Raw genomic sequence first — 25,503 nt, forward strand, 5'->3', positions numbered from 1 at the left:
CAGTATCCTTGGCCTCTACCTACTAGAACCCCCTTCACTCTGCCCCAAGTTTTCCTGTGGGGCCACTGAGAAGGCAAAAGCTATGCAAACAAGATTTATAATTATGCACAGTAAATGAACATACTATATGTGGTTTCACATAGCATCAAGTATCAAAACAGACAAAACAACTCATGCAGCAGGCAATCAGGGTAGTGGTTACCCTTGGGAGGGGCAAGTGAAGGAAGTGCCAGTAATGTTCTGTCTTGATCTGGGTGCTGCTTATACTTATGATAGCTGCACTTTTCTACATGTATACCCTATATTGCTTTCTATTTTTCATAATGAATGAAAACTCTGCAGCCATTACTCCTTGAATCATTAAGCAACACTTAGCTACATGTTAGTTAACTAAGCAGGGTTTTATATTAAGTTTATTATCTCCATGTGTTCCTTTAAAAAGTCAATTGAAAAATACACAAAAAAAATCATTTTCTTAATTCATTTGGTAGAAGTTACTTGTTCTTCTGAGATTTCTATGGTTCTTTTTAAGTTTAAAATGCTGTAAAAAAGTGTCACTAAGAGGCATTTCTGTAAAGTATCATAATTTCCATCTCTTGCTAAAATGGAGAAATAGAATTTAGCAGCTGAGGTACTGTTTTGTCAAAATAAACCACATTTATCCAGGAGTTAAGGATTCTTTAAAGGGTGAGAGTCATACACTTTCATATATAAAGATGTAGTATTATCCTTATTTTCTGACACAAGGTTACTTCAAAGTAAAACTCTTAGCAGTTTTTCTAGAATTCTTGATTGCATTTATTTTAAAAATGCAAAACTACAAAATTAATTTTTTAAAAAAATATAGCAATGAAAAAACAGATCATAACCAAATGTGTGATTGATTTATTTTTAGAGAAAAATAAAACTCAAGTTTTTCCAATAAAGGGGAGAAATAACAATATGAGATCATGTCCTGGTTACATGTTAATTATCACATTCTATACGATGTGGATGTGATCAACATGTATTCAATGATAGTATTAATAAACATTTGAGATTTAAAAATTATACCATTTGCCAATGCTGTAAATTCATAAATGTTGAAATAAATACCCAGAAATAAGTAAATTTTAAAAATTGAAGCTTTTGACAGTGTTTATAGATCAACCCAAATGGTACATATCAATAGTACAGCCAATACATTGACATTACTGTTGGTTTCCACCTAACTTCTTCATAATATGGCTGTCTGGTGTTGCATTAGTGAAGATACTTCCTACAACCACATGGGTACCCCAGAGCCTATGACGAATCACTTTACAGCAGCCAAGATCATCCACAGAGAATCCTAAATGTCGATAGCGTTCATCTGTTTCAAAAAGAGTGTTGTTTGTATATGGTCCAAAAAACTGGAGGAAATAAAAGTTCTATTCGTTAGCAAGAAAGACAATGATGAACACATACCTATTTTAATACTCCAAATATTAAAAGTGTGACCACTTCCTCTTCATCCAATAATCTTAGCAAATTACATGTTATCTAAAACACAATCTTTAAGTTTTTCATTTCTCGTCTATACTACATGTGTTACTTGATTTTGAAAAGAAATAATATATATTCCTAGCTTAAGATATAAAACATTTCATGATTATTTATGACTGAAAGCTATACCCAGAATTTAAAATATGACAACAGTGGTTTTTCCTGAAGTTTTCTACCTTCAACTATGATTGCTGATTTGTAACTACCTATTTCATTAATGTAATAGTATTTACTAGTGAGGATGAAAAATAATAAAGACAGAAAAACTTAACTATAAGTGATGATGGCACCTCAAAGATTGTCAAAATTAAGATTAAAAAAAATGTCTTAAATGATCTATTTCTACCAAAGTTGTAAACCATTTTATAATTAAAACAAACAAACAAACAAACAAACACTCCCACTTCAAATTAATCTGGCTTTCAAAATGTAATTACTCACTGCCAAACCAGATGATGGGTCAATAAAGTCAGCCCAATAGCCTTCAGCTCGAAGAGCATAGCAAATTTCCTTAGCGCCATTAATGAACTGCATAGAAAAAGACACAAATATCCTGGATAGCATCCTTACAAATTATTTTTCAACAAAATTTTAAATATCTTTTGCTTCAGACAGTTCAATAAGAAAATATGACTGATAAGTTAGATATAAAGCCATTTTTTACCAGTTCAAAAAATGGTTCATTTAACACTCATTTCCTTCAAAAAGTCTGTGTATTTTTTCTTCTAAATTTTTAGGAACAATTTCTAATCAGTTCTGTGCTACTGATTCCTGAATTTGTCATGAATTAGAAAATATAGCTGCCATTTTTATATTATAAAAATATGAATATTTTGTTTTTCCTTTCTTACCCTAATGAAAAGATATAAACCATTCATTCATTTTAATGTTTAAAAACTTACATGTCAAAGACACATTTATCCATACTCAGTCATAGATAATTTTCACTATATTCTTTGTATTTTTTGTGTATTATTATAGACCATGTAGCTCTATCACCTATTCAAAATCTTGGTTTTGCCATCCTACTCTAATTCCTATGATGTCTTTATTAGCTTTATCAGAAGTGTAAGCAGTGAAAGAGACAGTAACAAATATTAGGACCAGATTAGAGTGCTAAAAAAAAGGGGGATGGGGGACAAACCATAAATGTTTAAAACCAAGGGCACAGTTCCACTTCTGGCCATAATAGAGTAGGGGCTGTAATACTAAAACCTATGAGGCAACGGTTTTAAATCGTGAACAGTCAGACAAAACTGTAATCTTGGACAGAAAGAAGGGCAACAAATTACGTGATCCTCATGTCTGTTTGGAACACTGTCTTCCAAGCTAAGGAGGTAGAAAGCAAGAGTTCTGGAATGTTGAAGCATCTGGAATTTGTGGGTTCGACTCACAAGGCACGATTCCTTGAGGAATCTGCCTCACAGACTGTGCCAACTGGCACCTGAGCTCAATGGTGTTACCATGGGTCGGTGCAGTGCTAGGTAATATGATTTCTGGCCCACACAGAGTACTAAGACCTCACTGAACACATCCAGCTGAGATCCCCCAAATGTTTAAGCCTGAGGAAGATGGGCCATATCCTAAAAGAAGAGTTAGCAACTTGCAGCTTAAATGCCCAACCATCCAGCTGGGTGCTTGTATATAGACAGTTTCCCTGGAAAACATCCATGTTTGTTCATGTATAGGGTCTTTAGTTCCTTTCACAATACACAGGGAGAGTTGAATAGTTGAGACCCTAAAACCTATAAAGCCTAAAAACTTATGAGGTGGCTCTTTAGCAGCAATCAGCAAACTTTTTTCTGTAAACTAAGCTAACTTTCTTGGAAAATACTGAGTGAGCAACATTAAGATAATGCTGTATTTTTGGGTTATTTTCATAATTCTTAAATCGGCAAACTGAATATGGGCTAGAAAAGTCATTAGAAAATATATTTATTTAATGAGCAGATCTGCTGTACACAAAATTCCCAGGAGAACAAAACAATGCAAATGTGGTAAAAGTTAACTAAAAGAATCCCAAATTATCACAAAGAGAACCAGTTTAAGTATTTAAGATTTATGCTCCTTGACAGAAAACACTGACATCTGGTGGAAAAAACTACAATAAACTACCGAACATAAAATATCTACTGACAGTAAATTACATTTGGTTCTAAAATAGTCACTAACACCTTTTTTTCCATAGGAAAAAAAGCTTTTAGTTATTATAAAATTAAAAATGACATTTCAAACCCTGAAATTGGTTACAAAAAACTGATAATTTTACTAGAGTCAGTATTAAATGAGACTTGGAATCCTTAACTCATTAGAAGTTAGGACCAATAATGCAATGTACATGAATGACTAATTGATAGCAATGGTAAGTATATATATTAGTAAATACTGCCTTATATGTAAATAGAAAATGAGTTACTGCCTAAATGTTAACTCTCTAGATTCATATCTCTTTAAAATTAGACAATATCATATGCCTCTCTGTAACTTCCTTATTAATTAGTGTATGATCATGACTACATGAAATTTATTAGCAAAGCTATGTGGGACATTTTAGTATGAAGTCATTATCCTAAAATTTACAAACGAAGAGAACCATACATCAATCCTAAAGAAAACAGAAAAAATTGCTAGTATTATCTTAGACGGAAATTAGTAAAAGGAATTTTTTCAATTATAGTTAGCTAAGGTGCCCAAGTGAGCTAATCTTGATCTGTCACAAGGCAAGAGAATTATCCTATCTTGCAGAATCTCCTATAACCCAACATCAAACTCTTGAGACAATTATATATTTATATTTATATGTTATATATATTTTTAAATAAGACTTTAAGTTACCACTTACCAATTCTCAGGTTGGTAAAAATGAAAAGAAACGCTAATAATATCCAGGGTGAGCTATGGTGACAGCATATATACTAGGGCAGTTTTTTTGGTGGGCAAACTGGCAGCATCTATCAAAATGTAGAAGGGGTATATCTTCTGGATTCAGCAATTTCCTATTTAGGAATCTGTAGATTAAGTGTGTGCAAAAAAGTATATGCACAAACATATTCACTGCTTACAACAGGAAAAGATAAAAATTCATAGTTGGAAATCTATGTGTAGCTATGGAAAGGTGTCACATCATCTGGCAAAAAGCAAAGGACAGGAAAAAAATGTGGGTATACAGTATGTTATTGCTGTACACAGAGTATTACTCCTTGGGTAATTTGCACTTTTTACTTGACTTGCTTTAAAAAGAGTGAGGAGTATAAAGAGTTCATTTTACTTTTTTTTTTTTTTTTTTGCCATTTTTACTGTATTTTCCAATTTTACAAAAACACATATATCCAAAAAATTGCAGTATTAGACAGAATCTAAGTCAAAAAAACAAAACAACCAACCACGGCATCTCACTTCTCAGATGTCAAAGTCCCTTACTACTGAAATATAGCACGTGAGCCGGGAACTACTAAAGCCTGAAGAACCCCATCATCTTACAATGTATCATAAAACTTGTCAGCACTTGAGAGAATTACCTTTTCTAAAAGCATTTCTCTTTCATTTTCTACCTCTTCGCTCCAAACAGTCATATCATTCTTAGTTTTCTGTGTTATAGTGAGAATCATTAGTTTGTTGGTGGCTCCTTCTGGAAACAGGGACTCAAAATCTATAAATAATAATTCCAGGGAGAAAGTAAGTCCTTTTTTTTTTTTTAATTAAAAAAAGCAGTATATAAAAGTACTTCCTTAGAAAAATGATTAAATCATTGTAGTACCAATAAATGCATACTGTTTTTAAAAAGGAATTTGAAGTGAACTTTTGGTTAACTTCTGCTCTTGCTGAACTGAAATATTACCATTCTGAAGAGCAGTAAGGTTACTTGTTACTGATTTTGTAATTTTCTTTTTTTTTTTTGATTTTGTAATTTTCAAAAAAAGTTTATTAAAATTATGCATTCATTAAATTATAGCTATAATTATTACCTCAGGAGAAGAAGAACTTCAGGGAAAAAATTATTAAAAAGTCTACTATTCCTGTCTAATGGCAGCATGAGGTCAGATGTCAGGGGACATTTGAAAGACCTTACCTTGGCCATGTAATCATTTCCAGCCAGACATATTAAAATATTTAATTACAAAGTATTATAATGCCTACAGAGTACATCATTTAACATATTAGAAAATTGGTGGCATTATCTAATACACGTAGTGTAAAAATGTTTGAAGTACACTATACCTCTTCGCAGCAATTCTGGACACGTTTGGATCGCACACTCTACTTTGGCATTTTCAAAGTAAGTTTCTGCACTGCTGATTTCTTGTTCAACAGGTGCATTATTACCCTAAGAGGAATAAGAAGTATAAATAAAAGCTGGAGTTCAAATAAAATATTTGGTCTATTATAAACTTGTCTTCCTTGAGAAGTTTTTAGAAATAATCCTAGTTAACTGGCAATAGAGTAATAGTGTTATATACTCAAACTGTTCTCTATGATGAATAAAGAGGTGAAGATTTAAAAATGAACATATATTAATATTGTAATATGAATAGAAGTTGGCTAAGAAACTAAAATGCCAGGACTATGTCCTACAATGTTACCTTTGATATTCTGGTATCTACTTATCCTTCCCTTGGTTCTGTAATCTGTGAAATGGGGATAATAGCACTAACTTTCAAAATAACATGCTTAAATATATAGTCTCTCCTACAGGATGTGTTTAGAGGCTTTTATTCAACTAAAATTTACCGGGCACCTACTATATACATCAGACATTATAGCAAGAGCAGCCCCACAATAGTAAAAAAAATCCAGTCTTCACTCTTAGGTTTAAAAAGCTAATAGAAGAAAAATAGCATGAACAAATAAATGTAATCCAATGTGAAAAGTTCTATAGAATTAGATAGAAAGTCTTTTCACAGTATAGATGGGGAAGAAACTTGCTTTGCTGAGGGAAATCAGAAAAAGGTTGAAATCCTATTTGAGCTACATGTGAGTTAATGTGTTTGGTTTGCAAAGAATAGGTAGAAAGGATTAGAAACTCAGGAGGAAAGAGAGTCCAGGAAGAGACAGAAACAATACAAGCACATGCAATGGTATGTACAAGGAGAATGGTACATTTAAAAACAAAAATAGGGTATGCTGTGATTAAGAGATCAAAACTATGGAAAGTCATTTATGCCACACTAAGAAATTTTGACTTTAGTCTATAAACAATGAAGAATAGCAAGATCAGATATAAAATGCTAATGCTAGTATTACTGTGCAAGCAATAGGACAGTTAATAGCTAATATTTACTGATCACAGTATATTTAAGTGTTTTAGGTACATTTTCACATTTTCTCATAGCGACTTTATGGTCACTAGGTATTATTATCCCCATCTTACTTATAAAGAAATGGGCTCAGAAATATTAAGTAGCTTTCTTAAGCCCACAAAATCAGGTAAAAGACAGAACTAACCTTTGAAATCAGATTCATCCTAGTTCCATAGTCCATCTCACTATAATGCCTCTAAGAATGGAGGAGAGATAGAGACCTTGAACTCTAGCTTTATTAGTGGGAACTGAAGGGACAACAAATAATTTAAAAGCTACTTCAAAGGTGGAAGCAATGCAATTTTGTCACTCTGTATAGGGATATGATGGAGAGAGGAGCCAAGTTTAGCAGTATGATCTTTATCTTGGGTCAGTGGGATAATGACTAAGTCACTTACGCTGCTGATAACATGGGATTAAGGACACGTTTTGAGGTGGGGGCAGGAAGGCGGAACCTAAGGATGAGACACAAAAAAATCTAGGGAATTTTAAGACGTTCAGATAATGACATTTGGCAGGCAGATAGAGTTAGGAATTATAATTTATGGAGGAAGCCAGGGAATTAAGTGACCAAGGAGTTACTCAAAGAAGAAACACATGGGAAATAACATATAATTGGTAGACAGAGAGAAGGAGCCAAGAAGACTGAGAAAGAATTATGGGAGATAAAAAGTTAGGGAAGGTCAACTGTCTCCAAATGTTAGGCTGATTTAAATCATAATAATTGTAAGGGCTGCTGCTACAAATATTATGGCTTTGATTAAAAAAAAAAATAATAAACTCAGCCTGAAACTATTTAGAAATTCAGAAAATGGTAAGGATTAGGGGTTTGATAGAAACCAGTTAGGTGAGCATATCAGTTTATTTATTTACCACTCCCCACTTCTAAAGTAAGCTCTATGACCAACACAGGGCCTGAGCTCACAGACCCCTAATCAAGAGGAGCATGTTTTACCAACTGAGCCAGCCAGGTACTCCTGCCATACCAGTTTAAAAACTCACTTAAAAAAACCCCAGAAAAACAAAACTTATTTGTAAGTCTTTCTTTTTTAGATTACTCTATCTGGAGAAGTTCAGAGATCTCAGTATTTTCTTGTTTTAAGTGCCCAGTGGAGCATAAAACTAGTTATCTGTTCCACATAAAAATTAGGATTATTGTTTATAAAAGTGAAAAAGAATCTAAATTTTTAGTAATATAGAAATTAAACTATATCTGAAATAAACAGCTATTAGACAAGATATTTTTGAAGAACTATTTACCTAAAAGAGATTGTAATCTAAAGTAAAAAAGAAGGGGTGCCTGTGTGGCTTAGTTCAGTGTCTGCCTTTAGCTCAGGTCATGATCCCAGGGATCGAGCCCCACTTTTGGCTCCATGCTCAGCAAGGAGTCTGCTTTTCCCTCTCCCTTGGCTTGTGTGTTCTCTCAAATAAAATCTTAAAAAGAAAATTATATAGCAAACATACATAGAACAATGCTAAGTTTTTAAAAGCCATATATGTTGAATATATTTTGAATTAAGATCTTTAAAAACGTTATCAAGTAATACGCTCACAGTTATCAGAAATTATTTTAGCAATAATCAGAAAACAGAATAAACGATATTAACAATTTACCTGAAATTCATTCACATACTGTGCCATCACAAACTCGTGCCTTTCACTTGATAAAGGTTCTGCTAGAACATCAGGTAAAGTTTTATGAAGTTGGCTTTTCTTTTGTGATGTAGTCCCATTGAGATGACAATCAAAACCTATGTTCCCAGGAAGCTGGAATCTCTGATCTTGAGGTCCAAATGGTCCCATAGTTTCATCAGGCCATACTGTTCGAGAACCTGAAAAGGAACAACAAAGTGAATCTATTTTCTCCAACAGTCAAATGTATGGGTGGACTAAAAGAATATTTTTTTTCTAATTAGGTATTTTTATTTTTATAAAACCAATAGATCAACGTAGCCAGTTTTCAGTTCATAGACAGGACCATTATAAGAAAAAGGATATAATAAAGTACAGTAATCCATACTATGTAATACCTGGTAGTCATTAAAAGAATATAGTAAATTTTGGAAAGAACCTAGGAAGACAGCAGAGTAGAAGGATCCTAAGCTCTCCTCTTTAATACAGAGATACCTAGATTAACAGACATATCAGTGCAACTAACCCAGGAAGTCTTTGGGTTAATCACAGAGAAGAAGCCAATCAAGATAGAAGGGGCAGAGACGCAGTTGGAAACCAAACTACCCAGTGAGACTAACCACAAACAGGAAGGACAAACACAGAAGGAAGAGGAAAAGACCCCACAGGAGGTACCCCTGACATAGGGAACTCCCCGGAGAAAGGAAGTCCCCATAACATCTGGCTTTGAAAATCAGTGTGGCTTAACTTCAAAAGTTTTTACAGTTAGTGCGTTTAGCTCTGGGAGAGCTAGAGAGTGATAGGAAACTGAGTTCCCATCCTCAAAGAGAGAGTGTGTAACTAACAATCTCACCTAGATACAGCACAGAAGCAAAAGTTTGAAAAAGTGCCTGGGGTATATACATGAAGGTGATTTATTTATTTTTTTAATTAATCTCAATGTGTGCTGAAAAGAACCTGTGCTGGAGAAGCAAGGATCTGTAAGAAACTTCTCCAAGAGTATTTTCTCCATCCCATCTCAGCCTAGATACCCACACATTTGTGCATCCAACGTGAATACTCTCCATGTAGTTTGCTAACACTGTGCACCCAACCTTACATTGTCCTGTTGATTCAATCCATTCAAGCAGCCCCACTGGGCAGGAGTCCCTGCAAAGCAGCCCTGACAGTGAATACCATCACTCCACTTGCCCTGCGGAGTGGGAAGATAACCATACATGCAAGTCTGACTGCAGTACCAGCAGACTGACTTCCAGACATCTGATTTCTGATCTCTTGGCCCCACTAATCAGCAAAGACTCTCACATGATACACTTTTATGCAACTGCAGCCCCAGCTAATAGGCTGAAAAGCAGGCATCTAGACTGATTACTGATACTGCCCAACTGTAAGCCCTTCCCTGCCCCATGGGCCCTTAACAGTACAAGGACCAAACCCTGCCCACAACAAGCAAAGTGAACATTTGTAGCTGACTAGATTGAAGGCAAATGTGACTGAGCCACAATAGTACAGTGTGCAAAACTCCTATCAAAGTCACCCCTAAGGTGCCTGGTTCTGAAGAAGAGTGGAAAGTGTGCTACAGGGCACCACAGGACCTCTTCTTCATAAGGCCACTCCTTTCAAGATCAAAAGATATATCTTACTTTCCAGATAAATACAAAAAAACACAGAAACAAAATAAGGAGACAAAGGAATATGTCCTAAATGAAAGAGCAGGACAATACCATGCAAAAGAGCTAAATGAAATGGAGACAAGCAATATGCCTGATAAAGATTTCAAAGTAATGCTCATAACTATACTTACTGGACTTGACAAAAGAGTGGAGGATCTTAGTGAGAACTTCAACAAAGAGACAGAAAATATAAAAAGAACCAGTCAGAGATGAACTCAATGACTGAAATAAAAAATAAACTACAAGCAATGAATGGAACATTTGAAGAGGCAGAAGAATAGATCAGGGACTGGGAAGACAGGGTAATAGAAAGTGACCAAGCTGAACAGGAAATGAAAAAGGGAACTCAGCCATACCACAAGCATAAAAACAGTCATATTATAGAGATCCCAGAAAAGGGGGCAGAAAATTTATTTGAAGAAATAATAGCTGAAAACTTTCTAAACCTGAGGCAGGAAATACATATCCAGATATGAGATAGAGAATTTTCAGAGCAGTAAAAGAGAGCAGTCACATAAAAGGGAAATTCCATAAGGCTATTGGCTGATATCCAAACGCTGAAAAGAAAAAACGTGCAACTAAGAATATATCCAGCATGGCTGTCATTCAGAACAGAAGGAGTAATAAAGATTTCCCAGCCAAACAAGTAAAAAAGAGTTCGTCACCATTAAACTACCCTTACAAGTAACATTAAAGAGAATTCTCTGAGTGGAAAGAAATCGCCATAACAAAGAAAGAAAATTAGGAAAAAATCTTACAGGTAAATACAAAATAAAAGTAGTAGATTAATATAAAACCAGTATGGAGGTAAAAACATAAAGGCAGTAATATCAATTATATCTATAAAAATCATAGAGAATCAGAAAATAAAAGGACGTCAAGTATGATATCATTTACATAAAATGTGGAGGTGGGTAAAAACTTAGTGCTTTTAGAATGGACTCAAACATAATTGGCCATCAACTTCATACAGATTGCTACTGCTTAAGATGCTATATATGAACCTAATGGGAACCACAAATCAACTACCTATAATAGATATGCTTGGATTTCTTTCTTTTTATTTTTTCACATAAACCACCAGAGAGCAAGAGAAGGAATAGAGAACTACAAAAACAATAATAAAACAAGTAACAAATGGTACTAAGTACCCGCTAATCATTAATTACTTTGAATGTAAGTGAACTAATTTTCCAATCAAATCAGTAGGAAGTGACTGAATGTATTGAAAGGCAAGACCACCTTTATTCTGCCTTTAGAGACTTGCTTTGGACCTAAAGACACATGCAGATTTAAAGTGAAGGGATGGAAAACCATGACCATGCAAATGGAAGTGAAAGAAAGCTAGGGTAATAATACACATCAAACAAAACAGAGACTGTAAAGACAAAGAAGGACATACCTACAATAAGGGGAACAGTCCTACAAGAGAATATAACAAACTAAATACTTTTGCACCCAACATGGGAGCACCTATATACATAAAACCATTAACAAGAAAAGGAAGACCTTGACAATAGTACAAAAGTAGAGGATGTTAACACCTACTTACGTCAATAGATAGATGAACCAGACAAAAATCAACAAAGAAACACTGTTTCGAATGACACATTACAACAGATGGAACTATATTCTGAACATTCCATTAAAAACAGAATACACATTCTTTTCAGGTGCACATGGAACATTCTCCAGGACAGATCATATGTTAGGCCACAAAACAAGTCTCAATAAATTCAAATTGACTGAAGTCGTATCATGCATCTTTTCTGACTACAAAAGTTTAAAACTGGAAATGAATCACAGAAAGAAATGTGGAAAGAACACAGATACAGGGGGCACCTGGATGGCTCACTTAGTTAAGCATCTGCCTTCTGCTCAGATCATGATTCAGGGTTCTGGGATCAAGCCCCGAGTCAGGCTCCCTCTCAGCGAGGCCTGTGCTTTTCCTTTTCCCTCTCTTCCAGCTTGTGCACTCTCTCAAATAAATTAAATCTTTGAAAAAACAAAAACCACACAAATACAATCAGGCTAAATAACATGTTATTAAACCTTGAATGCACCTACCAAGGTATCAAAGAGGAAATAAAATATATAAGGGGACAAATAAAAATGAAAACATAATGGTCCAGAATCTCTGCAATGTGGTAATAGCTCTTAAATATTATAGCAATATAGGCATAACTAAAGCAGCAAGAAAGATCTCTAGTAAACAGCCTAACCTTATTATCTAAAGGAGCTAAAAAAAAAACCCCCCAAAACCCCCCCAAAAAAACATGCAAAAACAAGAGAAAAGGAAATAATGAAGATTAGTGCAGAAATAATTAAAATGGAGAACCATCCAAAAGACAACCCACAACTGGTCAATGAAACCATGACCCAGTTCCTTGAAAAGCTCAACAAAATTGAACTACCTTTAGACTGATTCACCAAAAGAGAGAAAACTAAAAACCATAAATAAAAAGAGAAATAACTGACATCACAAATATACCAAAGATAGTTAGAAAATATTATGTAAAATTATATGCCAACGAAGAACATAACAGAAATGAACAAATTCCTAGAAAGCTAAAACTTTCCAAAACTGAATCATGAATAGAAAGTTTAAACAGACTAATTGCCAGCAATGACACTGAATAAGTAGTCAAAAAATTCCTAACACAAAGTCTAGGATCAGGTATCTTACACCCGTGATTTCTACCAAACATATGAAGAAGAGTTACTATATATTGTTCTTGAAAATTACAAAATACAGACCATGAAAGCAGCTTGCAAATTCATTCCAGCAGGCCAAGATTACCCTGTTACCAAAACCAGCTGAAGATACTAAAAATAAAAAGGTATGCACCAAAATCTCAGATGAAAATAGATGGGAAGATCCTGAACAAAGTACTATCAAAACAAATACAAATATATAGTAAGGAAATCATTCACAGGGCACCTGGGTGGCTGAGCTGGTTAAAAGCACCTTACTCTCAATTTTGGCTCAGATCAGGATCTTAGGGTCATGAGATTAGGCCCTGAACTGGGCTCCACATTGAATAAGGAGACTGCTTAAGATTCTTCCTTGGGGCACCTGGGTGGCTCAGTCAGTTAAGGTCTGCCTTTGGCTTAAGTCATGATCTTGGGGTCCTCGGATTTTGCCCCCTGGCTGACTCCCTCCTGCTCGGTGGGGAGTCTACTTCTGCCTCTCCCTGTCTCTCTTCCCTTCAATCCCCCAATCCATTTATGTGCTCTTAATAAAATCTTAAAAAAAAAAATTCTTTCTCTCCCTCTCCCTGCATACACACACTTGCTCTCGAATAAATAAATCTAAAAAAAAAAAAAAAAATCACTCAAAATGATCAAGTGTGATTTATTCTAGGTATACAAGGGTGGTTCCGTACATGCAAAAAGTGTTATTAAGTGATATTGTCACTTTAAGGACAAAAACCATATGATCATTTGAACAGACACAAAATAGCATTTGAAAGAGTACATCATCATTCACCAAGAAAAAACTCTCAACAAAGTATGATAAAGGTTAAATGTCAAAAGTCCACAGCTAACTTCATTCTCCATGGTGAAAAGCAGAGCTTTCGCTCTAAGATCAAGAATAAGATAAAGATGTCCACTCTTACCAGTTTCCTTCAACATTGTACTGCAAGACCCAGTCAGGGAAATCAGGCCAAAAAAAAAAAAAAAAAAAAAAAAAGAAAGAAATACAAGGCAACCAAACTAGTAAAGAGGATGTAAGATTTCCAGTATGTGTAGCTGAAATAAACCATATACAGAAAACTCTAAAAACTCTCTACCAAAAAGTACTAGAATTGATAACTGAATTCAGTAACCTTGCAGAATAGAGATTATTGGTAAATCTATTGTATTTCTGTATACTAATGAAGTGGCAGAAATAGAAATTAAGAAACAATCCCATTTACAATTGCACCAAAAAGATAAAACACCTAGGATTAAACTTAACCAAGGAGGTGAGAGATTTGTACTCTGAAAACCATAAAACACTGATGAAAAAACTGAGGATGCAAAAAAATAAATGGAAAGATATGTGCATGAACTGGCACAATTGCTACCGTAAAAATTTCCCTATTATCCAAAGCAATCCACAGATTTAATGCAATCTTCATTAAACTACCAACAAATTTTCAGACTACTAAAAAACAAAAACCAAAAAACAAAACAAAACAAACACCCTAAAATCTGTATGGAACCAAAAAGAATCTATATAGAAAAAGGAATGTTCACAAAAAAGTACAAAGCTCAAGACAGCACAATCTTATAAGTCAAGATATACTACAAAGCTGCAGTAATCAAGACAGTATGGCACCGGCAACAACAAAAAGGAGACACGCAGATCAGTGCAACAGTAGAGCCAAAATTAACCCACGCTTACATGGTCAAATAACCTATGACAAAGCAGGCGAGATTATACAATGGGGAAAAGACAGGATCTTCAGCAAATGGTGCTGGAAAAGTGGACAGCTACAGGCAAAAGAATGAAACCAGACCACTTTCCTACACCACACACAGAAACAAACTCTAAATGGATTGAAGACCTAAACAGAGACCTGAAACCATAAAAGTCCTGGAAGAAAACAGGCACTAACGTCCCTGACATCAGTTGTAGAAGCGTTTTTCTAGATACGTGTTCTAAGGGAAACCGAAGGAAAACTGAACTACTGTCACTATACCAAAATAAAAGGCTTTGCACAGAAACAACCCAGGAACAAAGCAAAAAAGACAGCCTACTGAATGGAAGAAGACATTTGCAAATAACATCCAATAAAAGCTTAATATCCAAAACACATAAAGAACTTCAACAACTCAACACCAAGAAATTTCAAGTGAAACAATTAAAAATGGGCAGAGGACCTGCAGACATTTTCCCACAGACCCACGCAGACGGGCAACAGACGCATGAGAAGAGGCTCAACATCACTCATCATCAGGGAAAGTCCAATGCAAACCACAGGGAGAACCACGTTATACCTGTCAGAATGGCTAAAGTCAGCAACACAAGAAATAACAGGTGTTGACAAAGATGTGGAGAAAGGGAACCTTCATGCAGTGTTGGTGGGAATGCAAACTGGAGTAGCCACCGTGGCAAACACTATAGATGTTCCTCAAAAAATAAAACATAGAATTACCAAATGATCCAGTCATTCTGCTGGGTAGTTCCCTCTCCCCTACCAAACCCTAATTCAAAAAGATATTTACACCCTTATGTTTACTGAACATTATTTATAACAGCCAGATATGGAAGCAGCCCGAGTGTTCATCCATAGATGAATGGTTTAAAAAAAAAAAAAAAAAAAGGTATAAAACTTCTGGTTTTTCCATTGATATTTCTTTCAGAGCACGCAACATTGCCACAGTCACATTATACTAAAAGGGACAATGGTGATCTCGAGGGCTACTCATTTGATCTTGAACAGTAACTGCAAGCATTCTTGACATACATTTATTAAAACAGGTACCAGCACGTCCTTCGCTAGTTACAATCACTGCTTGTTATTACCATATAAACACAAGAGTAATGGAATAGTTTTAAAATTTGGTACTCGTATTTCTCAAACCCCATACCTTTGTTTGTTAAGTCATCAGCCCCAATATATGTGCACTCTGACTGAATTAATAAAGTCTGAGTTCTTATTCTGATGCCCTGTATGTCTGCTCCAATTCATAGAGCTTACTACATGTCTAGTCTTTGGAGGAGACAAAACTTGAGCTGGCCCATGAGGGGCAGGTCAGATCTGAATAGTGAGAATAGTGGGGGCTTGGGAAGAAATGGCCATTATTTACTGATTGTATTTGGTACATATTGTGTGATACTTGGAGAAAAGGGACTTACCAGCCCTTAATTCAAATCTAAGCTTTTTATCACTTATTTTTTCCTTGCCCTATCTCCTCTCTTCCACCTTTTTCCTTGCATTGTGAGATCTAGCGGGCTTTCTGTCAAAAGGACAAATGCCTCCTCTGACTATAACTTCTTAATAGTTGTGTATAATGAAAACTGTAAACTTTTTTAAATAAAATGTGTATATACATTGGCAAAAAATTAAAAAAAAAATAAAAAAGTCATATAGTATTTTTTTGTTTATTATTTACTAGGATTGAGGAATGAAGAGTGGAAATAGATATATTACATGTTTTAGGGAGGATTTTCGGAGAGAGTTCAGCCCGTGCCTCCTCAGCTTGTGACATCAAGCACTCTGGAGCCCTCCTTTGTGTTGACTGTTGTACTCACAGGGATGAGATTGTTAAGGTCAGGAGAAACGATCTGGAGGTAAGGATGATTTGTGAACACAAATATACCTGACAGACAAGGTAGAGAAGCATTCCAAGTAAAGGAGAGCAGAAATGCCAAGGAAAAGCTCTGAGGTATGAACAATTAAGTTGGGAATGCAACCACAGAGGGTAGCCTGAAGGCGATTAGATGATTCCCCAAAAGGTCAGCAGGAGACAGATGTAGGGGGCCTTATGCACCATGCTGGTGATTAGGATGTCATCATTTAGAGTGGTGATTCCTAAAGAAGTTCTGTAAGGAGTCGGGAAAATCAGTGGGTTAAATTCTGATCCTACACTCAGTAATGGAGTTTGAGGGATTCAGGTTGGTCGAGTGAACTCCACCCCCCCTTCCGTGGTATCTCACCCCCCCTTCCGTGGTGTCTCCTCAATCCTGACTATTCTCTGGGTTCTGGATTCCCACCTCCACTCCCAGCTGGATATTCCCATTTGAATATTGGCCACCACTTCCACTTCAGCACTTTGAGAGTCTATAGGGCTGTAACCCACCAACAGGTACTTGGTAATGAGAGGATCAGGAGAGGCATTAGACTCTCTGGCCAGGACTCTGGTGTTCCACTCCTGGCTGTCACTCCCTGTCCTATGACTGACCACATCCTCTGACCTCTCTTAGCTTCAGGTTTCCTATCTGTGCAGTGGAAATGCTGCTGGTTTCATGAGGTGATATGAAGACTAAATGAATTATTACATGGAAAGGACTTAGACAAGGGCTGGGCACATAGTAAGCGCCATTACCATTACTACTATGATGCTATTATTCATCCAGGCTGAAAACTGCTACAGATTGGGAGGATACGGAAGCAGAGCAAGGGAATAAAAGCCACCAACATCTTTAAAATGGACTTTTGGAATACTTAGCTCCTGTTTAACAGCGACTGTCCTAATCCAGGTCTCTCTTGCCTTTGCCCCTGAGTACAGTAGCAGGGCGCTGGGACTTCTCTCCTGCACTTCTGCCCTGTGCCAGCAGATCTCTCTCTTCAAAAATGGTCAAACAAGTCTTTAATAACTATCATATTTATGAATTCATTTTCACAGCCATCAGAATGGCTAGAATGAAAAAGATAAGAGTGGAAAGGATGTGGAGGCAGAGAACCCTTGTGGTCTGTTGATTGGGAATGTCAATTGGTGCAGAATATGGAAAACAGTATGGAGGTTCCTCAAAAAATTAAGAGAGAAATGCCAGATGATCCAGAAATTTGACTGTTAGGTAGTTCCGCAATGAAAATAAAGTGGTAATTTAAAAACATATGTACCCTGTGTTTACTGCATCATTTACGATAGCCAAGATAGGAAAGCAACCTAAGTGTCTATTGATAGTTGGAGGAATAAAGAACATGTGTAGTATGCGCTCATACACAGTGGATTGTTGGTCATAAAGAATGAAATCTTGCCCTTTGCAATAAATAGATGGACCTGGAGAATATTATGTTCAGTTAAATATGTCAGAAAAGGACAAATACGAAATGATTTCACTTATAAATGGGGAACATAGGGACATCTGCGTGGCTCAGTGATTGTCCGTCTGCCTTTGGCTCAGGTTGTGATCCCAGGGTCCTAGGATCGAGCATTGGGCTCCCTGCAGAAAGCCTGCTTCTCTCTTTGCCTGTACTTTGCCCTTCTCTCTCTGTCTCTGTCATGAATAAGTAAAATCTTAAAAAATAAATAAAAAAAATAAACATGGAACATAAATGACCAAGCAAACAAGCAAAAAAGACAAAAGAGAGTCATAGATAGAGAGAACAAACTGATAATTGTCATCTGGAAAGGGAGGGGTGAGATAGGCAAAGTAGGGAAGTGGTTTAAAACATACAAACTTCCAGTTATAAGTACGCAACAGGTATTAAAAATACAGCATAAGGAATATAGTCAATAGTCCTGTAGTAAGGCTGCATAGTGACAGATGCACCCTTTTATTACTTATCCTGGTGTGAACTATGCAATATATATATGATTGTTGAATTATCATAATGTATGCTTGAAACTATTCACACTCAACTATTCTTCAGTAACATAGGTAGTATTTCCTTGACAAAGGCTATAGAAACAGTTTTCTAGATACTTCTGCTCACCAATAGAAAGAAAAGCAAAATTAAACTATTAGGACTACACCAAAATAAAACATTTTTGCACAGTGAAGGAAACAATTACAAAAACAAAAAAAGGGCAACCTACTAAATGGAAAAAGATATTTTCAAATGATGTATCTGATACATCATTTATAGTTCTAAATATTAATATCCAAAGTATATAAATAACTTAACATGGAACCAAACCAACCAAAAAACCTATTAAAAATGGATGGAAAGGGACACCTGGGTGCCTCAATGGTTGAGCGTCTGCCTTCAGCCCAGGGCCTGATCCTGGAGTCCTGGGATAGAGTCCCGCATTGGGCTCCCTGCATGGAGCCTGCTTCTCCCTCCTCCTGTGTCTCTGCCTCTCTCTGTTTCGCTCATGAATAAATAAAATCTTTTTAAAAAATTAAAAAAATTATTAAAAATGGATGGAGAGCTTAAAGAGACTTATTTGTAAGGAAAATATATAGCTGGTACACACATTAAACAATGCTCAATATCACTAATCATCAGGGAAAAGAAATCAAAACCACAACGAGAGATCACCTTATAACTGTTGGAATAGAACAAATATAAGAAATACAAGTGTTGGCAAGAATGTGGAGAAAAAGATTCTCTCCTGCACTGTTGGTGGAAATGCAAACTGGTGCAGACACTTTGCACAACAGTATGGAGATTTCTTAGAAAATTAAAAACAAAGTTATCAAATGATTCAATAATTGAATACTGGATATTTACCCAAAGAAAAAGGAAAACACACAACAAAAGATATATACACCCTTATATTTAACAAAGCATTATTTATAATAGCCAAGATATGGAAGTAATCCAAATATTCATACAGAAATGAAGGGATAAAGATTTGGTATATGTACACAATGGAGTATTACTCAACCATAAAAAAATAATGAAATCTTGCCATTTGTAGCAACATGGATGGATGCAGAGGATATAAAAGTGACATAAGTCAGAGAAAGACAAATATCAAATGACTATACTCATATAGAATTTAAGGAAAAAAAAAAGGGACAAAAACAGTCTTTACTACAGAGAATAAACTGGTGGTCGCCAAAAGGGAGATGGGTGTTTTGCAACAAATATAAGTAAATTACGGTAACTTTTACTTACATATATCTGGCGGTGCAGTGGCCACATGAGACTCATCAGAACCTGAAGATCCTGCTGTTGAAAAGGCTTTGGGACTGACAACCCTTTTAACTAAAGAGCAAAATCCTGGGACATAGGAAACCAGTCTGGCTCTATTACAGAGCACCTAAAAATAAGACAAAAATTAAAATTATTTGTTCTGCATATACGTTATTTTTAACATAGACAATCTCTGGCAAACCCTCACACTGCAAAGAATCTTTTAAAACCAAGTTTTATCCTATTATGGAGCAACTACCATATGACAAGGATTATATATATAATTTTAAAAACATATCTATTAAACAAACAAGTAATAAATTACTTTGTGGAAAAGTGTATGGCCTTTCTGATAAAGGCTAGAATCGAGAGTGCCACACTAGAGAGAATAGGAACCTCTAAAAGTTGCCCTATTCAGGAACAACACTAAAAAGGTAGTACAAGTAAGACTTTTTTATTGTTAAGGAATCTTCAACACTTTTAGTACATAGATTTGTGGTAAATATTTTGCTATGTTCACTTCCTGGACTCTGAGGTCACGGACTATAGATGAATGTGTAAACATCTTTCATGAACAAATTTCTAGCAAAATACTTGGGTCAAAATAATTTTTTTTATTGTATTTTATACCGATTTATCCATTTGAGAGAGAGAAAAATCTCCAGCAGACTTGCCCCGCTGAGCGCACAGCTGGGCTCAATCTCAAGACCCTGAGATCATGACCTGAAGAAAATCAAGAGTCTAAAGCTTAGCTGACTGAGGCACTCAGGTGCCCTATGTCAGTGTAATAATTTAATACAGGGGTTGGCGAACTATAGCTGAATACATCCTATTTTGGTAAGTAAAGTTTTAGCCTAATATTGTCACACATACTTATGTACTGTTTGTGGCTGCTCTCATGCGGCTGCTCTCATGCCATAATGCCAGAATTAAGTAGTTGTATAGAGACTATATGGCACAGAAAGCCTAAAATATTTACTTATCCGACCCTTTACATTAAAAAACAAAAATGCCAAAAAAAAAAAACAAAAAAAAAAAAAAAATGCCGACTGAGTGTAGTAAAAAATATGTAAGAATACTATATTATCTGTGAAATACTATTAAATGATTTGAACAATTAAGAGCTCGAGAGAACAGGAAAAGAAGTTTCATAGAGAACACAAGGTTTTGAAGAAATAGAAATTTGTGGAGGAAAAGGGCATTTCAATGAGCAACTTTCAGAAACAGATGTATAGTCATAAAAGGTATATTCAAAAGAGAGAAATTTAGTAAGGTTAGGTATTTAAGGGATTGCGGTAAAAAACAGACTTGGGGGGATCCCTGGGTGGCTCAGCGGTTTCGCGTCTGCGTTTGGCCCAGGGCGCGATCCTGGAGTCCGGGGATCGAGTCCCACGTCGGGCTCCCGGCATGGGCCTGCTTACCCCTCCTCCTGTGTCTCTGCCTCTCTCTCTATGTCTAGCATGAATAAATAAATCTTTAAAAAAAAAAAAAAAAAAAAAACCGGCTTGGAAGTTAAGTTGTGGGTAATCATAAAAGGCTTTATATTTGACACAGTAAAGGGTTTGTTAACAGCAATTCAATAAATCAGAATCCTGATCTGGAGGCAGGGAATAGAATAAACTGACAAAAATAAGGAATGTTTTTAGGAATGTATCACTTAGTGCAGGATGGACTGGAATAGGATTTAAGAATAGACTGGAGTGGTACGAAAATTAGTTACCAGGGTGTGGAAAGACTCTAGCCATTTGATAACTTCAGAATCAGTCTTTTCCCCTTTCACAGAGTACTCTGAATTCCAACCCAGGTGTTCTTTTTTTTTCATCCTAAGTACAAGAGAACATCCTAACTTGTTTTACCTCTCTAGCATAATTTATTAACTTTACCTTCCTTTCTTTTTCAATTCTTTAGTCTCACGTAAAAAAAACCCTACAACACTTCTCATATTTCTCTGCCTTCTTTTATACTGCCTTATGAGTTCTTCTGCTAGAATGCCCCTTTCCCTCTCCTTCTAGGTCTAGCAAATTTCAACTCTGTCTTCAATAACTGGATAAACAGAACTTCCTTAATGTATCTCCAAAGAAGGCAGGTCTCCTGAGCATTCTGGCCATCTGAAAATTTCAGCATCCTTCCTTGGGTCAGGACCCAACCTCCCCAGAGAGATAAATATAATAATTATTAGATTTTAACTTACTAGACAAACTCAGACTTTGGGTGTTTCTACAATTTACCTCTACAAATAAGACATTTAAGAGAATAATGGCTCAGGATCTTAAAGGCAATATAAAATTTTAAACTCCGAAAATATTTTGGGCAAAGCCTTAAAAATAACCCTCAATAAGACATTATCTGAAGGGGGCAATATTAAATAGTAAATAATCAATAGATGTTAATTACTATGGGACAGATGCTATGCTAAGTGCTTTACATGCACTCTTTTACTTATTCCCACACTTCCATATACTATTAACATTAAAGTATGATTATCAAGCTATTGTTTGTGATTAACTACTTCATAAGCAAAAAAGGAAAAGAAAGATAATCCAAATTATTTTAGCAACTGCCTAATATTATTAAGGATTATGATTATTTTAGCCTGGGAGCGCCAAGGCCACTAACTCGTACTTTGGAATTTTTCCTTGATGGTAAAGCATTTAACAAAAGTCATAATAAAATGTGAGTTTTGTTGCCAATCTAAGACAATCTAATCACCAAGTTTCATGTTAATTTTATTTACCAAGTTTCATTTTAACAGCTAAATAAGCCAGTATCTAATTTATCCACTGAAAAGAATAGCTGACAACAGTGTTGATGTCTTTCAAGTTTTCCTTTTAACCTATAGGACAAATTCTTACCTGGCAGATTTTATGACATTGGGTCGGCTGGTAAATATAACTAAAAGTGATAAATATAACTAAAAGTGACAACCAATAAATGACTCAAAAATTAGAGAACAGCCTGTTTATCTCAGTATGAGGATAAGCGTGATTTTGTATATGACTACTTCAAAACCTAAGATTCTAGACTTGGGAAGAAGACAGGTTATTAAAATATAACTTTAAAGTCCTTAGTAGTATAAGGAGAAATGTCTTTTTGACACTCTTTTAGGACTAAGTCCCGTTTTGGGTTATGTGAGCAGAAAACAGGCTCTATAACAAAGACTGAAAGCTAATTATTATTAAGAAATTCATCCACATTCTAGGAAATTCATCCATACCTATCTTCAGACATTTTTGTGTGGTCCACACAAAAGAAATTTGAGTGGGATGTTATAAGAAATCCTAAGAAATTTGTGTCGGATATAAATATTGAAAAATCACAGATTTCACCGAAAAAGTCCAAATTTTCAGCTATTCTTGAAAACTCAGAAGAGCTCACAGCATTGGATTCATATTCCCAAATGGCTTAAATAACAAATCGTTGTAGCTAAAGAAAGGCTCCTCCTGTTGCCGGATCACAAATGAAAATTGCAGTTTGTCAAAGTTCCCACCAAGGCATCTTGATTTACCGGTCCAGCTTTCAAAGCTGAGACATTTATGACTCTTGCTACCTATGTTACCTACAATGTGGAAGACACACATACTTGCATTCAGTGTTTACAATGCAAACACAAATTTTCAAAAGTATATTTGAATACTGAAACTTTATCGGAACTTCTAACAATAAAAGGATCTATGAAAGCACCTTAGGAAACAGTCACCTTGCTGAGCTAATCCGTTTAAATGAAAACAAAGCCAAGTTAAACATTCGCATTCTATTCTAATTAATGTCTGTTTTGAGAACACCTCAGGCTTCTTTTACAACATTCCCTTCCTGTGCTTTTAAGTAGAAAGTCACCTTAGAGTGGGTCCAAGACAGTGGTCCACGTTTATGACCTGGCCCTGCACTCACATCACTAGACTCTCAACCTACCACGTTCCCTTAGGGGAATATTACCCTGGCTAAAGGCTGCCATCTGTATCCTCCTCGCACGGCTCTGATCAAAGGACCACAGCTTTACCAAAGAATCGAATCTAAACCCTGAGCGTGACATGCAAGGTTCCCTGGTCCCAACCTCACTTCCCGCTCTTCCACGTTGCGCAAGGCGGAAGGGTCTTCTGGAGTTTTTGAAACGGAAGGGAGAGGGACTCTGAAGACCAATCCCCCGCTGTTCCATTAAAATCGCCAATTACCGGGCGGCCCGGGCGGCTCAGCGGTTGAGCCTCTGCCTTCGGGCCAGGGCGTGACCCCGAGGTCCCGAGTCCCGCCGCGTGGGGCTCCCTGCAGGGAGCCTGCTTCTCTCTCGGCCTGTGTCTCTCATGAATAAATAAATTAAATTAAATTAAAATCTCTAATTATCTGGATCCCAGCGTCTTCTCGGAACTCCGATGAAGTGCTTCTGCGATCGCCTTGGCCCGGAGCTCCGCGGTGAGCTGCATCCCACCGCACGGCCGCCGCCCACCGGGACTCCCGGGCTACGGGCCCGCCTCCCTGGCGCCCGTCCTGCAGGGTGCGGGAGGTCCCGCTATCCCGGGACGGCTACAAAAACCTTCCCGTGTAGCTAACCCGGGTAATTAAAAAAAAAAAAAAAAGCTTAAAGGCAGATTCCGAGTACCCACTGACTACTGTCTTCTGAAAACGTTGCAAGGATCCGGGCACTGGCTTCGTGTCCAAACACGGACTCGCAGGCGCGGGGACCCGGGACCGACGAAAACGTCCGTGTTCGAACCACCCTCGGGGCGCGCCGCGCTGTCCACACCCGCCCCTCCCCCCGCTGCCCGCGACACTTCTCACACAGCGCGTCCGAGCGCGAGAAACAGGCCGCCGAGGCCGCCGTCCCGAAACCCACTTGCCAACCACGGCGGCGTGTACTCACGGTGGCCATTTCCGGCGGGGAGGGCGGACGCCGGCGATCGTCCCTTCCGTGAAGCTCTACCCCTGGGGGACCGACAAAACACAGCAGCCTGGTGACCCACCCGGCGCCAGCTCCGGGGAGCGCCGCCGCCCCGCCCCGACGCCCGCGCGCTCCCCGGAAGTGCGCCCCGCCCCCAAGCCCACCCCCGCAGGGCCCCGCCCCCGACGCCCCCGCGCTCCCCGGAAGGGCGCCCCCCAGCCGCAGAACCCCGCCCCCGACGCCGCAGCGCTCCCCGGAAGTGCACCCCCAGCAAGACCCCGCCCCCGACGCCCGAGCGCTCCCCGGAAGTCTGCCCCCCGCGCCCCGCAGGGCCCCGCCCCCGACGCCCGAGCGCTCCCGGAAGTGCGCCCTCCGCCGCGCCCCGCAGGGCCCGCCCCCGACGCCCGAGCGCTCCCGGAAGTCCGTCCAGCCCCCAAGCAGGGTTCCACCCCCGAGCTCCCCGGAAGTGCGCGCCCCCCCACAGGGCCCCGCCCCCGACGCCCGAGCGCTCCCCGGAAGTGCGCCCCACCCCCAACGCCCCCGCAGGGCCCCGCCCCCAAGCCCCCCTTCCCCCCCCCCCCCGCTCCCGCGAGCAGCTGGGGCCCGGTGACGGCGGGGAAGCAGGAGTCCGTGCCGGCCCGGGACACGGTCCTCAGGGCCGGCGGCTCCACAGCAGCTCCGGACGAGCGCTGGGCCGGGGCTGACGGGGACAGCCTGGCCACAGGGAGCCTGTCGGGGCAGGGGCCATACCGAGCGCGGTGGCCCCCAGACGGGCGCATTCGGAGGGTCCGACACGGTGGAAGCCGCCGCCGCCGCCAGCCGTCCCGGGCCCGCACTGGCTCCGCCGTCAAAATGGCGGCCGCGACGGCAGCGCGGCGAGCGCCTACGCCGGCGGCGACCAGGCCGGAGCAGCGGCTTCCGCACACATCGATGCGGAGGAGCGTCGGCGGGATGATGCGCACGCGCAGGCGCACACCGGGGCCGCC

The 25,503-nt window shown here is 38.2% G+C and overlaps 1 protein-coding gene across 2 annotated transcripts; it reads right to left on the minus strand.

The window, feature by feature from the left end:
- Positions 1–862: 862 nt before the first annotated feature.
- On the minus strand, positions 863–25,423 carry MMADHC (metabolism of cobalamin associated D). 2 transcript variants are annotated; one of them, XM_077861679.1, is made up of 8 exons: positions 25,268–25,423; positions 24,500–24,561; positions 19,630–19,774; positions 8,436–8,653; positions 5,743–5,848; positions 5,043–5,173; positions 1,966–2,052; positions 863–1,391 (listed from the first exon to the last, which is right to left on the minus strand). In XM_077861679.1, the coding sequence occupies exons 2-8, from the start codon at positions 24,506–24,508 to the stop codon at positions 1,191–1,193; spliced, it is 897 nt and encodes a 298-aa protein (XP_077717805.1). In that variant the 5' UTR covers positions 24,509–24,561; positions 25,268–25,423; the 3' UTR covers positions 863–1,190. The 2 variants fall into 2 exon arrangements, with proteins under 2 accessions (XP_077717805.1, XP_077717804.1); XM_077861678.1 differs by lacking the exons at positions 24,500–24,561; positions 25,268–25,423 and adding exons at positions 21,368–21,470; positions 22,862–22,890.
- Between the last annotated feature and the right edge of the window lie 80 nt (positions 25,424–25,503).

This window comes from Canis aureus, chromosome 20 (assembly GCF_053574225.1).
Source record: "Canis aureus isolate CA01 chromosome 20, VMU_Caureus_v.1.0, whole genome shotgun sequence".
NCBI classification, from domain to species: domain Eukaryota; kingdom Metazoa; phylum Chordata; class Mammalia; order Carnivora; family Canidae; genus Canis; species Canis aureus.

Bases quoted from the DNA above. Each gene is read 5' to 3' on its own strand.
- MMADHC (XM_077861678.1), bottom strand. The intron at 5,849-8,435 runs GTAAATTGTTAA...TATTCCTCTTAG, and splicing joins AGTATGTGAATGAATTTCAG to GGTAATAATGCACCTGTTGA. The intron at 5,174-5,742 runs GTATAGTGTACT...TATTATTTATAG, and splicing joins TCCAGAATTGCTGCGAAGAG to ATTTTGAGTCCCTGTTTCCA.